The sequence below is a fragment of the Artemia franciscana genome, chromosome 5 (assembly GCF_032884065.1).
Source record: "Artemia franciscana chromosome 5, ASM3288406v1, whole genome shotgun sequence".
Taxonomy (NCBI): domain Eukaryota; kingdom Metazoa; phylum Arthropoda; class Branchiopoda; order Anostraca; family Artemiidae; genus Artemia; species Artemia franciscana.
In genome coordinates this window covers 46,541,567-46,557,014 of record NC_088867.1, presented here as the reverse complement: position 1 = coordinate 46,557,014, position 15,448 = coordinate 46,541,567, and the positions used below count along the sequence as shown (strand labels likewise).

At 32.5% G+C, this 15,448-nt stretch overlaps 1 protein-coding gene across 2 annotated transcripts in view; it reads right to left on the bottom strand.

Moving 5' to 3' along the window:
* The window catches only part of LOC136027496 (zwei Ig domain protein zig-8-like), a 315,403-nt gene that overhangs the window by 77,232 nt on the left and 222,723 nt on the right, over nucleotides 1-15,448 (bottom strand). For both annotated transcript variants that reach the window (XM_065704810.1, XM_065704809.1), the window contains exon 4: nucleotides 5,353-5,503. In XM_065704810.1, coding sequence (XP_065560882.1) covers nucleotides 5,353-5,503 — 151 coding nt within the window. The remainder of the gene's footprint in view (nucleotides 1-5,352; nucleotides 5,504-15,448) is intronic.

Genomic DNA, 15,448 nt, shown 5'->3' with positions numbered 1-15,448 from the left:
CGAGTCACAAGCCGTCATTGACTAATGAAATTTGATTAAGAAAATTAATATTTTTATTTATGTAGACAGAAAATGTATTCTTTTCTTAATTTTTACGTTTTATTAAAGTACGGGGGCTCATATACTAGTAATTCTTCATTTATCGAAAAGGGCTTAATCTTAGAATTCTGAAGGAAATTTTTACCTATAATTCCTTTGAAAGTTGTCAGTAAAACTGACTTTTAGAACCCTGAACTATGACCCTATCTAAGAACTTAAGAGAAACCTGAACAGATTTTTGAGTTATGAGTTACCTTCCTGTTAAAATTCAAGTTAATATTGGCACCTAAAATCTTGTGAATTTTTTGGCCCAACTTAAACTATATGATTTAGTCAGCCAAAGAAGTTATAAATTCTGACAGTTGGGAAACCGTTGAAAACATTTGACCAAGGATGAGTAACCACCTAAGAAATTTAGTAATACATATCTAATCTATACTAAATAGTCTTAAGAGAAAAATTAAATGTAACTCACATTTATTTATTCCAAATATTTTAGGCAAGAAAAAATAAAACTAATTTTTCCTGATTAGGCTAATCAAAAATACATTGTGTTTCCAGAAAAAATAACAATTCTTAGGAATTGTTCCTGATAAAAAAAAATGTGATATACAGTTTTCCCCTGGCTAATTTAGCGATACTTACTTACTTTTTTTTGTTGGGAGTCAGACAAGGATCCATCCTGCACGGCACCAATCTTGAGGGATTGACCCCTCATATACGGAATAATTTCTGTTTGTTTTAAGTTTTAATGTTGCTTCTTACTTTCAGTTGAAAAATTGCTTTTTTCATTTAGTTTTGGATCGTTTTTAATAATACCAGGAAATCCGGCTCCAAATCCACGAAAAAATCCCCCTTTCCTACTGAAATATCTTCTAGACAATTCAATCCTGTTGGAAATTTACCCCGGACCGTTACTCTTAACATCTCTATGCGTGAAATCGAATCGGCAAAGAGACAGCAAGACATATAAAAAGAATTTCACATACTAATTCTGGCAATTTCCCCAGTGAAAAATTCCCCCTGAAAAGTTCACCCCTATGAAACTTCTCTCCCCATGGAAAATTTTCCCTGTGGCAAATCTCCCAGCAAAAAATTTGTGCCCTCCCCACCACCCAAAAAATGTATACACATTTCCCAGTAACAAAAATGACGAAAAAATTTATAGCTTAAAGACATTTCCCCAGGAGTTGTGAAGGGTTTTGTCATCTCCAAAGGCATAGTTAGTGGGCCTTTCAACTATGCTGAACACAATGGATATTTTAACATTGTGATCGAAAGATATTGGTAATAAGGGGGCTTAGGAGGGGGCCAAGTTGGACTCCAATTTTTTTGTCACTTAAAAAGGGCTTTAGAGCTTTTAATTTCCTTTTGAATGAGACCTTTCCTGACATCTTACGATCACTGGGTCAATACGATCACCCTTGGGAATAAACAAATAAATAAACACGCATCTGTGATCTTTCTTCTGGCAAAAATTAAAAAATTCCACATCTTTTCAGATAAGAGCTTGAAACCTCTGCAGTAGAGTTCTCTGTTACGGTGAATCCGATGGTGTGATTTTCATTTAGATTCTTCGGCTTTAAGAGGTTGTTTTTCAACTTTTTTGAAGATCAGGTATATGCAGATTAATATATATATATGTATATATATATATATATATATATATATATATGGATTCACATCTTTCGATTGTTAGAGTTTCGGTTACTATTGAGACGTGTCACTCCTTACTTTCAGTTCATTACAATGGACTATTTGACAAAGTTACAGCTTGTTACAGCAGGCTGTCTGATTCAAGGCTCTCTTAAAACTGAAAGAGGATACGTTTCAGTTCAAGGTTAAAGCTCGTACCTCATCCCTTAACAAAACACACCCTTCCGTTTTTTAGAGTTTCAGTTACTATTGAGTTGCATCGTTCCTTATTTACAGTTCGTTACGACGAAGTGTTTGACAAAGTTACAGTTTGTTACAGCAGGCTGTTTGATCGAAGGTTCTCTTAAAACAATAAGGGGCCCTGTTTCCATTGAAAATTAATACTTGTTAATCAATGCTTCAAGAATGATAAACATACCCTAACAAAATATACCCCTCCGTTTTTTAAAGTTTTGGTTGCTGTTGAGCCACGTCGCTCCTTACTTACAGTTCATTACCATGAACTGTTTGAAAACCAAAAGCTATGAGTATTTGCTTCTTATTCAAATTGGAAAAAAAAACTCTCTTGGCATTTCATACCGTGGTGTCAATTCACAAAAAAAAATATATTTGGGAGTAGTAAATATATATTTTTCCCTTTCCAGGGGGTGTAAATTTGTCCTTTTTTCAATTTATCCACTTAAAATACCAAGAAATAGAATTTTCACTGAAAATGACCCCCCCCCTTAAAAACAAGACAAAACAAACAAGATACACCCCAACCACAAACTGAAGCCACTGTATTAGTACGTTATCTCTGGTTTGCTTTTTCTGGTTTTCAAAAGTTTGGCTTTCATATCTCCTTCCTCAAAAGGTCTTCACTAATAGGTTGTAGTTTATGACTTTAGCTTTGAACTGGATCTCCCAGCGAGTATTACCCAATTTTTTCAAAAATGACCTTAGTTCACCTAGAAATTCTCATTTTTGGAAACCAGGTTAAGGCTAAGTGTCTAAGCTCGAGCAATTTTTCACCTATGAATAGGGTTTGCAGGGTATTCATAGAAGTTATACCAGCAAACGCAAAGATACTTAGTCAACTTTAGACTCTTGAATGCTCTTGATCAGGATTGGATGAAATTATTAGAAAATGACTTACCACGTCTTGTGAGGCTGCAACTAAGAGGTTTTTAGGTGAGCCCCTTGATCTCTACGAAAAGTACTTTAATTTTTTTTTTATCTTAATAAAAATTTTAACTGCCTATACCTTTTCAATGCTATTTGACGAACTTATTAAGAATTCTAAAAGAACCGACTAACTGTAATTATGTAAAAAAAAAACAAGTTTTTTCCATTGAAAGTAAGGACAAACATTAAAATTCAAATTGGAAAGAAATTATTCTCTAGTGGGGGGGGGGGTTGTCCCCTTCTCCGTCCATCACTTATTACTCTATAGTTTGACTATCTCCAAATTCTTTAAAAATGACTAATGACACACAAGGGCAGTAGAATTAGAGTAGGAAGCTTTTTAGAGCAAAAAAAAATTACCGTAAAGAATAAGGTATTGAGGAAATGGCAGCCTATCTCATAAATAGAATAATTTCTTTTCGTTTTAAGTTTCAATGTTACCCCCTAAATTCAGTTGAAAAAACTTACTTTATTATTTAATCTTGTACAGTTCATAGCGTCTTGACTAATGTTCCCTTATCCAAGCTACTTTTGTCTTCTGTATATTTGTCCTAATGATTATCGTTTATGGTAAAGTATAGTCCTTTAAAAATATCAAACAGTTCGTGGTAACGAACTGTAGTAAGGAGCGACCCGGCTCAATAGTAACCAAAACTCTAAAAAATGGAATTTTGATACCAATAGCTACATCAAAAGAATCGCATTTTAATGCTGGTTTTAAATATATAAGTTTCATCAAGTTTAGTCTTACCCATCAAAAGTTACGAGCCTGAGAAAATTTGCGTTATTTTAGAAAATAGGGGGAAACGCCCCCTAAAAGTCATAGAATCTTAACGAAAATCACACCATCAGATTCAGCGTATCAGAGAACCCTACTGTAGAAGTTTCGAGCTCCTATCTACAAAATACAAAATCTATCTGCAAAATGTGGAATTTTGCATTTTTTGCCAGAAGGCAGATCACGGATGCGTGTTTATTTGTTTTTTTTGTTTTTTTGTTGTTTTTTTTTCCCCAGGGGTGATCGTATCGACCCAGTTGTCCTAGAATGTTGCAAGAGGGCTCATTGTAACGGAAATGAAAATTTCTAGTGCCCTTTTTAAGTGACCAAAAAAATTGGAGGGCACCTAGGCCCCCTCCCACGCTAATTATTTTCCCAAAGTCAACGGATCAAAATTCTGAGATAGCCATTTTATTCAGCGTAGTCGAAAAACCTTATAACTATGTCTTTGGGGACGACTTACTCCCCCACAGTCCCCGTGGGAGGGGCAACAAGTTACAAACTTTGACCTGTGCTTACATATAGTAATGGTTATTGGGAAGTATACAGGCGTTTTCAGGAGGATTTTTTTGGTTTGGGGGAGGGGTTGAGAAGAGGGGGATATGCTGGGGGAACTTTCCTTCGAGAATTTGTAATGGGAGAAGAAAATTTCCATGAAGGGAGAGCAGGATTTACTAGCATTATTTAAAAAAAAACAATTAAAAAATAAAAGTGAAAAAGCTTTTTCAGCTGGAAGTAAGGAACAGCAATAAAACTTAAAACAAACAGAAATTATTACCCATATGAGGGGCTCACCTCCTTCTAATACCTCGCTCTTTACGCTAAAGTATTTTCGGTAATTTCAACTACTTATTCTACGGCTTTTGTGATTCAGGGGGTCATTCTTAATGAATTGGGATAAAATTTAAGCTTTAGTGTAAAGAGCGAGGTACTGACGTACTGACGATGGGGCGAATCCCCTCATATATGTAATAAAAACATGAGAATACAAAAGTTCTTTACGTAAGCTAATTTATAAGTTACGTAAATCTTTTACCAATAAAAAGATTCGTAAAAAATTAAAAGTTCTAGTTGCCTTTTTAATTAACCAAAAAATCGGGGGGCAACTAGGCTTCGTCTCCCGCTCTTTTTTTCTCAAAATCATTCGATCAAAATTATGAGAAAGCCATTGAGCCAAAAAAAAAAAATATGCAAATTTCGTTTTGATCATTCCTCTGCGGAGAGCCAAAATCAAAACATGCATTGATTCAAAAACGTTCAGAAATTAAATAAAAAAAACAAGTTTTTTCAACTGAAAGTAAGGAGTGACATCAAAACTTAAAACGCACAGAAATTACTTCGTGTATGAAAGAGGCTGCTTCCTCATCAACGCCCCGCTCTTTACGCTAAAGTTTTTTACTGTTTTAGAAAGAAGAATTGAGAGAAAGAGTCAAACTTTAGCGTAAAGAGCGGGGCGTTGATGAGGAAGCAGCCTCTTTCATATACGAAGTAATTTCTGTGCGTTTTAAGTTTTGATGTCACTCCTTACTTTCAGTTGAAAAAACTTGTTTTTTTTATTTAATACTTACTTAGAGCGATTGTGACACATAACAACAATAGATATGAACGCGGCAAAATAAATGCAGTGAAAGAGCATTTGTTAGCTTGTATCAAGCAATAAACATTTTTATGAACAATGCTACTAATGCTCTCAAAATAGAGGTTAAACGACTTACCTCGGGGAATCCAGGGCAACAGGTCTTCCTTCTTGGAACCAATGTGGTAAGGCTGGTGATCCAGTCGGACCTTTTAAGGTACATAAAAGACTGATTGTACTCCCACTTCTTACATATACTTCGGTTGGTCCAGAGATTTTCGCAACTGCAGCTAGAAGATGGAATTGAACTTGAATTGAAACTACTCTATCAGTTATTTTGTCGCACATGAGTATTTAAGAGCCAAATTGATTAAATTTTTCTTTTACATTCATGTGTCAAAAGGCATGTTGTCCAATCAAAATGGATTGGACTCTAAATTTTTACACAGTAGTCATGTTGTCATAAAGCTGCCAAATTGAAAATAGTGATTGATAACAATAGGCAAAGGTTGGGCAGGGGAAGGTAGAACAGCCAGGAAAATTATTGCCCCTAGGAATCTCCCTTACAGATTAGGGTATATCGAAGCTCAAAGAGAAGAAAGTGAATTTGCCCATCATCCTAGATATGTGGTACTCCTGTCTCTAGGAAAATTCACTATCTATACCCTTACCTATGTCCAAACTAGAAAAGGATTTGAGTATTAAGAAATCCGAGCTGAGCTTTCAGCAAAATTTACAAGCTAAATTTAAGCAAAATTTAAGCAAAATTTACATTTCAATGTAGCTAAAGACTTTCTTCTTGCTCTCAGACATAGAACAAAACATTTTGTGATGGGCAGGAATAAGTTATTTATATTCGTAGGGAGCTTTTTCAGCTGTTGGTCTTATTGAGTTAATGGATTTGTCAGTATGCAGCTTATCAAACAGATCGTAGTAACAAACTGTAAGTAAGGAGTGACCCAACTCAGTAGTAACCAAAACTCTAAAAAATAGAATTTTGATACAAAAAGAATCATATTTTGATGATGGTTATATATAAATTTCATCAAGTTTAGTTATACCGATCAAAGTTACAAGCCTGAGGAAATTAGAATTATATTTCAAAAAAAAGAATAAAATACCCCTTAAAAGTTATAAAATCTTTATAAAAATCCCACCATCAGATTCAGCGTATCAGAGAACCCTTCTGTAGAGGATTCAAGCTCCTATCTGCAAAAATGTGGAATTTTGTTGTTGTTTTTTAGCCAGAAGAAAGACCACAGAGGCGTGTTTATTTGTTTTTTCTTTCTTCCCATGGTTGATCATATCCACCCAGTGGCCGTAAAATGTTGCAAGAGGACTCATTCAAACGAATATTAAAAGCTCTAGTGCCCTTTCTAAGTGACCGAAAATGAGAGGGCAACTAGACCCCTTCCTACGCTCATTTTTTTCAAAGTCACCGGAACATAATTTTGAGGTAGCCATTTTGTTAAGCATAGTCGAAAAACCTAATAACTATGTCTGTGAGGATGACATAATCCCCCAGAGTACCCAGGGAAGGACTACAAGTTATTAACTTTGCCCATTGTTTACATATGGTATTGGTTATTGGGAAGTATACACAGGTTTTCAGGTGTGATTTTTCTGGCGATGGGGGGAGGGGTTTAGAGGATTGGGTTGCTTGGGAGGATCTTTTCATGGGGAAGAGAATTTCCAAGAAGGGGGTGCTGGATTTTCTGGCATTATTAAAAAAAATCAGAAATTGAATTAAAAAACAACTTTTTTCAACAGAAAATAACAAAAACTCAAAACGAACAGAAATTATTACGTATATGAGGGGTTCTTCCTCTCGTAAGACCACGCTCTTAACGCTAAAGTATTTATAGTAATTTCAAAAGAGCTATTTATTCTAATTAAACGACCTTTGTGATTCTCATATTACATATGTGAGGGAGCTCGTCCCCTCGTCAATACCTCGCTCTTTACGCTAAAGTTCGAATTTTGTTAAATAGTGGCCGATATGAAAAAATAATTTGTTTGTGTTATTTTTTTTCGGCAAATCTTAGCATTTCATTTTATTTTAAGCAGCTTCATAACTATGATTTTTATGTGATAATAAACCAAAGATGTATTTCTTCGGCTTGTGGTTGTTATTAAATTTTAAAAACAATTTTTTTTCCAACTGAAAGTAAGGAACAACATTACAACTTAAAACGAACACCAATTATTACGTACATGAGGGGATTAAAGATCTTTTCTTTCTTTCATTCATTCATTCATTCATTCATTCATTTTAGTCATTTGAGAATTGCTCAACTTGTGACTTTCATTTTCACAAAAATAGTTTCGACCTCTTTAGCCGTTCTGTTACTATGCCTTATAAAATTAGTTCCGTAAATATCGCCAATTATAGTTTCAGCGGAGAATCTTTCCATGGAGAAATTTCTCATGGGGGAAGGGAATTCACCATGGAGGGGGAGCTGGATTTCCCAACATTATTCAAAAAATGATCAGCTATGAAATAAAAAACAAGTTTTTTCAACTGAAAGTAAAAAGCAACATTAAAACTTAAAACGAACAGAAAATATTACGTATATTAGGGGGCTACCTCTCCTCAGTGGCTTGCTCTTACGCTAAAGTTTCTTTTTTAACTTTTAAAAGAGGTAACTATTCTAATTAAATCACCTTTTTGATTCAGGAGTCATTCTTAAGAAACTGGAATAAAAATAAAACTTAAGCTATTATAAGGTTATTATTAGCTTTAAAAATGAAAAATTAATAAACCAACTTCGTTTAATTATTCATGTACGTTGAGCCAAATTCAGGAACCGCGTTAATTCAAAAACGTTCAGAAATTAAAAAAAAAACAAGTGCTTTTTAACTGAAAGTAAGGAGGGACGTCAAAACATAAAACAAACAGAAATGATTCCGTATATGAAAGGGGCTGTCTCCTCCTTGATTACGAATGTATCTATATTTTATTTTACAAATACCACTCGACCCATTTCAAGTTAATGTGTTTCACAAGGGAAAAAAACAAACAAAGAACCAAGAAGCAGCATCATTTGCTACATTTTTTGTAGACCATGAATCAATTATTTCTGTCAATTCATAGGATCACCAAAACTTGGGTAACTGTAAGCCATCGATTAATCTCATGGATAACAGCATACAGTAACATTCAAAATCAATTTTTAACTACCTTGATATAACAATCAATGCTACCCAATCCTTGAGGATGAAAATTAACTTTCTCCTTTCTCTTAAAAAAAAAAGTCCGGCCATAAAGCTATATTATCCAGATACCTTTTTCTTCATGTAATTTAATTAACTTTTGTATCCAGTCCTCGGCGTCCTTAGACAAATGTTCATATCATAATAAATAATGTTAACCTTTTATTTGACAAAAATATTACTGAAGACATTTCACGAAACAAAAGAACAAAAAAGCAGAGCTACTTGTAACTCTATAAGAAACATTAATATTCAGAGCTTTTTGAAAATCATCAGTTAATCTCAACTAATTGCACCAATTAATTCGAGGGTATTGAAACTTGGGTATTTACAGCCCGTCAATTAATCAAAGATCAAAACGACGCTTAATTGCTCATTGATAAAAGAAACAAAGTACTGTCCAACTAAAGGTTTTCTGGTTACCAAAAAGTATAAAATACTTTATATACATATATATAAATACATATATATATATATATATATATATATATATATATATATATATATATATATATATATATATATATATATATATATATATATATATGTATATATATATATATATATATATATATATATATATATATATATATATATATATATATATATATATATATATATATATATATATATATATATTATAAATATAAATATACATATATATATATAAATACATATATAAATATATGTATATATATATGTATATATATATATATATATATATATATATATATATATATATATATATATATATATATGTACATATATATATATATATATATATATATATATATATATATAAAATTGAATATCTTTTTTATTTTCTTGCTGGAATCTATGATCACTAAATCATTCATTGTAGCCTGTTTAATTTCTTATTTTACTTTGGATCTTCCGTGTCTTTAGTTTATAAATTATACGTTATGTTTTAAGTTTCCCGTACTTTGATTAACAAATAAATTTCTTTAATATGCACTTGTCTGTATTTGTGTTTTCTCCTTCCCAATACTCGTGAGGCTCCAGTGAACTTGCTATTATTCGACATTAGCTATATATTGGCAAAAGTAAATTTGAAAGGCTTCATCATTAATCTTCTATTTTATCTTGGAAATTGCTCAAAGTTTAGCAAAGATACACATTATTGGAAGAAAAAGTTTTGTTACCTGAGGTATAACATATATTCTTTTCTTGATATATTTATTATCATTTAGTTCCCTTATTGCTCCATCTATCGTCAAAATTTATGTCTAAATAGTATATTGCAAAGAAAAAGAACAAAAAGGTAAACCTATCAAGCCTCCGATAATCACTAGATATTTTCTTTAAATTGAAACTGGCCCGTCCTGACAATAACAGATAAAGTTTAAGGGCCAAAATGAGTTAAGGCCAATGGAATAGAAGATAGAAGTTACAACTGACGGTGTTAGACCAATTTTATTAATGTATGTTTTTAATACTGAAGAAAAAAAAGAGATGGAATTGACGACAGTACTGCAAAAAGTTGAAAATAACCTAAAAAGTAAGACTTATTCAAGATCCTTAAACAAGCAACATTTTAGAGTAAAGTCCAAAACACACTGTTTTTAAAAAGGTATCAATGAAAAAAAAGTCAAAAAAAAAAAAAAAAAAAAGGTATCAATCGAACTTGCCTTATCCGTAGCATGGTTTAGTTGCTATTGAGGATAAACCATGAATATAAAGCGAGTATATGTTGTTTTTGAAGGTCATTTACAATGTAAAAACCTAGTCTACTTTTTACATGCTGTAAACTGCTGTATTAAAACAAATTATTTTAGCTTAACCAATAAACAAAATAATTTTGATTAATTCAGCGTTAGTTACTTTTCAGAAATCGTTTTACCACATTAGCACGTAGATGATAATCAGTGTTCCATAACCGAAAAGAGTTAAAGAAGTATAAAAATTGCAAGTCCGTAAAGCCATTTCGAAAAAAAGTTTTTTGCTCCCCTAAAGAATGTTTTGAAAATGTATCACCATTAAAACACTTTTGTAATGTCTTAATATTTAAGATATATACATCAAATCCCATCTAAGATGAACTTGGAATAAGACGATAAATAAATTTTAGCCCTATGATTCGATGAATAAATGATACAGTAATTTATTCTCTTTAGAGCCAAAACATTTCCCGTCAATATTTAATCTAGTTCTTCCTATTGAGTGCCCTGAGAGCTAATTCAGAATTTTAAAGAATCCAATAATTTAAGTGTTTTAACAATTTTCCTAGCTCTTTCTTTGGAAAAAAGAATGTAAATTTATTGAAAGTCTTAGTTTTATTGAGTTGAAAAAATAAAATAAAAACACTTAGAAGAGGAGGCAGACAGCTTGAATCAAGAAAAGGAGCAACATATGAAATGTATAAATATAAAAAAGAAATGCCTGCCAAAAAATTTTCTTGCTGAGCTGTGTATATTTACATTAATGTGGTAAGTAAAATATAGATTGTTTAAATATATTATAAGTTTATTGTGTTTTTATTTATTTATTTTTCTAATCATTTTGTTAACATGATAGGGCTCACGTATAACTCAACCATTTAAATCAACAATCATTCAACTCAATCATCATTCAACTCAACACCTATTCAACTCAACACCCGCTTAATTCAATGGCCATTTGACTCAACCGCATTTGATTGAACCTCAATTTGGCTCAACTTCGATGCATCTCAATCATCAGTGATCTAAACCCTCGTGTGGTTCAACGCTCATTTAAGTCATCAAAATTTCAAAAAATCCCACGCAGCTTGATCCCTGCTTACTTCAAGCCCATTTTAATCAACTCCTGTCCACTCGATCCTTGAATCAAACATATAACATGTGTTTTGATTGAGAATTTTTTAAATAAAGCTTATAATTTTGTTGGCTGCTTTATTTCTGCTACAACGCTGTTATGACGCTTTATTTCTGCTTATTTTGTCATTGCTCAACCAACGTAGCAAATTTAGCGTAGGGGTACGTCAAATTATGAAAAGATGTTTTTAGACAACTATATAGCAAAAAGTAGTCATTTAAATGCAATTTCTTGCAGTGATGGGAACGGATCTACAAGAAATTCAGGACTAACTGAAGGACTTTTCTCAACAAAATTTATAGTTTATGAAACTTTTGATTCCTTCCGAAAATCCTATTTCAGCTCAAAATAATTGGTTCAAGGATATAGACTTTACATTGATGGATTGCGCGATTTTGATAGTAAGCAAGTACTTTTATTACCCAAAAATTCACTGGAGTTACATCGGAGTACGAACGGAAAAAGAAAAGAAATCACACTACGAACAGAACCATAAGTATATACACACTATGTACGCTAACAAAACTATTGACACATGATAGCAAGCCTTTTATTCGTCCTTTCCTTAGCCTTTTTCTACACCCGGTTAATGCAAACTGTTGGACCGGACCCTCCGTAATTACACATGATATGTGTGTTCCTCGTCCACGGAGGAAGTCTCAGAAGGAATTTCGCGAATCGAAAAAACGGAACTCTTTACTTTTGTACAATGGGCAGACGACACATATTTCCGAAAAGGTGCTATATACAGTACATGTGGGAGGGCAATGGCGTTATACAGCAACGCAAGATATCTACGGCAGAATCGATGTCTGTAAAGTCTGCTACCAATGATTGATCCGTAAGCAATCCGGATTTACGCCTCTTCGTTTCGTACAAGCAACGTTCCTGTGGAGTAGAAGCTTCAACCGATTGGTGAACCCAGGTCGGTAATGCTTTCATATGGCTTAACAGCTGAATCACCTAAAGGAATTTCTTCCTCATAATACCCCGCGTGGAAGAACAGTACGGCCGATTCAGACACATTAAGTGATAAACCTATTTTATAGTTATACTAGCTGTTGGGGTGGCGCTTCGCGCCACCCCAAGCCCCCCCCCCCCGCGCGCGTAAGTCGTTACTTGCCATATTAGTAACGCGAAATTGTAGTTGTGTCCCTGTGTCCCACCTGTGAATATATATTTACATGTGTGAATATATATTTCACACATATTTCACAATTTCATAAGAATCCCCCTAAACCACGGTTTATTGCTGGAGCAGCTAAATGTCCAACCCGCATTGCTGCTACTGACCTCTCTTTAATTTTAAAGGAAATTGTAAATAAACTTAAAACCTATTGTTCTGGTATTAAAAAATTTTCGAATTTTAATCCATATTGGAGTGTTAATAATTCACTGCAGGTGATAGATTCTTTAACAATGGTTTCAGCTAAAAGAATTGAGTCTTTCGATTTTGCGACAATGTATACTAATTTATCACTTAATTTAGTGTTTGATAATTTAAAAACTGTTATAAAGAAATCTTTCCTCTTATCTAGTAAAAGGTTCTTAAAAATAGACAGTTATAATAAAAAAGCTATATGGACAAACTGCTTTAATACTACAGTTAACTTGAGATGTTACAGCTTGGATATGATTTTTGAGTTATTGGAATTTGTTTTATACAATACTTATATAAGATTTGGGGGTGATTTGTAGAAGCAAATTATGGGAATTCCCATGGGTGGGAATGCCAGCCCATTTATAGCTGACTTGTTTTTAAGTCAACTAGAATATAAATATATGATGGATAAGAATAATCCAATTAATTTAAAACATGCTTTGTCAAATAATAAAAGATATTTAGATGATATTTTGGTCTTAAATTGTAAGGATTTCATTGATATTTCTAAAAATATATATCCATCAGAGCTTATTCTTGAGCCTAGTCATGGCGCTGGTCATGAAGATCATTTCTTAGATTTAAATAATTAATATTTGTGAAAATAATAAATTAAGTTTTAAAATGTATAATAAAACGGATGATTTTGATTTTGAAGTGATTAGTTTCCCATTCCCTGAAAGTAATATACACTCAAATATCACATATTCAGCGTTTTTCTCACAGTTACTTCGTTATGCAAGGATTTGTAGTAATTATATTGATTTTAAAAATAGATGTAAAATCTTAAGCCAAAAATTGATATCAAGAGGTTTTTCTGCAAATAAATTAACTTGGCAATTCAAAAAATTTAGTTTTCATTATAACGAACTTTTAAATAAATATCAAAAGAATTATCTAGAAATACTTAAAGAAATTTTTAACTAATTTCGGAGGTTCGAGAAATGTTGTCACAGTGCCATTTATTTTGAATTGTGTTTCTAATTGAGCGGATTTTTTAAAAAATTAGCCACATGGTAAAGATGAATTCTATAATTGTTTAGTTCATTCAGGTTTTTTGCAATGTGTTAATATTTGTGATTTGGTAAAATTTATAATATTTAGTTTACCTATTGTTGCTAAAGGGAGGGATATATTAACAGGATAAGCTTGTTTTGGTTTTACTTGGTTGTTTTACATTTGCTGTTTTTTTTTTCATAGGCATGTATTTTGGGGGTGATACCTGACGCGGGGATGCCATGGATATTCTGTGGTAGCCACAACACTGTGCTGGTTAGAGAATTTAGAGTGGCGAAACCCTATATAGGCCAGTGTATTCTCCTGATGAGCCCTTATGTTGGGTGTTGCCTCTGAATTATTTGTCTATATTATTTTTTCTATTGTTCGGTAAATGACGACTTATACTTATTGACGACATGACTGCCTGTCCATGGATTATTCTTTATGGTTGATTGTGTGTGGCTATGCTGTTTGACCTATGTGTTGTATGGATGAGTAGGGTTAAGGCCTCATTCAAGTGCTGGTCTATATTAATCACTAATTTAGGAAAACAGTCTTCCTTTTCTCCTTCTGTCTCTTTTTTTTTTTTTTTTTTTCTTTTTTTTTTTTTTTTTTTTGTGTTTGTGCTGTAGCATTGGTGATTTCTCTTTTCATGACATATATATATATATATATATATATATATATATATATATATATATATATATATATATATATATATATATATATATATATATATATGTTTTTAACTACGTAAAACTTGCGAAAATACAACATTCTTCGCTGTCTCATTGTCTGTGCATATAAATAGATTGTCAGGTTTACCGACTCTTGAACATGCAACATATAATTGTCCATGGGAAAAACAATCCGTATTTAGATCTATACCTCATGATTCTAATGATTGCCCTTGAGCTTTGTTGATGGTGATTGCTGATCGAACACTCCTTGTGTCCCCGTCGTCATTTATATATCCCCCAGTGCCCCCCGGCGTCCCCGTTGTAGTTGTGTCCCTGTGTCCCGGTCGTCATTTATATTCCCTGTGTCCCGGTCGTCATTTGTGTCCCGGTGTCCCAGTCTGTAATTTCTCTTTGAGTGTCCCGGTTGTCAATCTATATTCCCTGTGTCCCGGTGTCCTGAAATAAATTTTTTGTTTTTTTCCATTTTTTCTTTTTGTTTTTTTTTTTGGTTTTTACCTTTTTAGTTTTTTTGTAGTTTTTACCTTTTTTAGTTTTTCTTATTTTTATTTGTATTTTTTAGTTTTCTTTTTCTCCTTTATTTTTCAGTTTCTTTCCTTTTTTTAGTTTTTTTTTCTTTTTAGTTTTTTACCTTTTTTTATTTTTTTTTATTTTTTTTAGTTTTTTAGCTTTTTTAGCTTTTTTATTAGTTTTTAATTTTTTTGTAGTTTTTACCTTTTTTTAAGCCAACGTTCGAACCTGGAACCTCTTGAACCTAGAACCTGGAACATAACGCCTTACTAACTCAGCTACATCGGCTTGAATACATTCGTTTTTGAATTGGTAAATGATGAAATAATTCAGACGTTATGCGGACAAACACGACGTCACTCGACAGACAGACAGACAGACAGATAACTTATTTTTATATATATTCCCTGTGTCCCGGTGTCTCGGTCGTCATTTGTGTCCTGGTGTCCCGGTCTGTATATACATTCGTTTTTGAATTGGTATATGATGAAATAAATTTTCAGTTTTTCTTTGGTTTTTACCTTTTTTTAGCTTTTTTAGTTTTTTTTTCTTTTTTCTTTTTAGTTTGTTTTTGTAGTTTTTACCTTTTTTAGTTTTTTTTATTTTTATTTATATTTTTT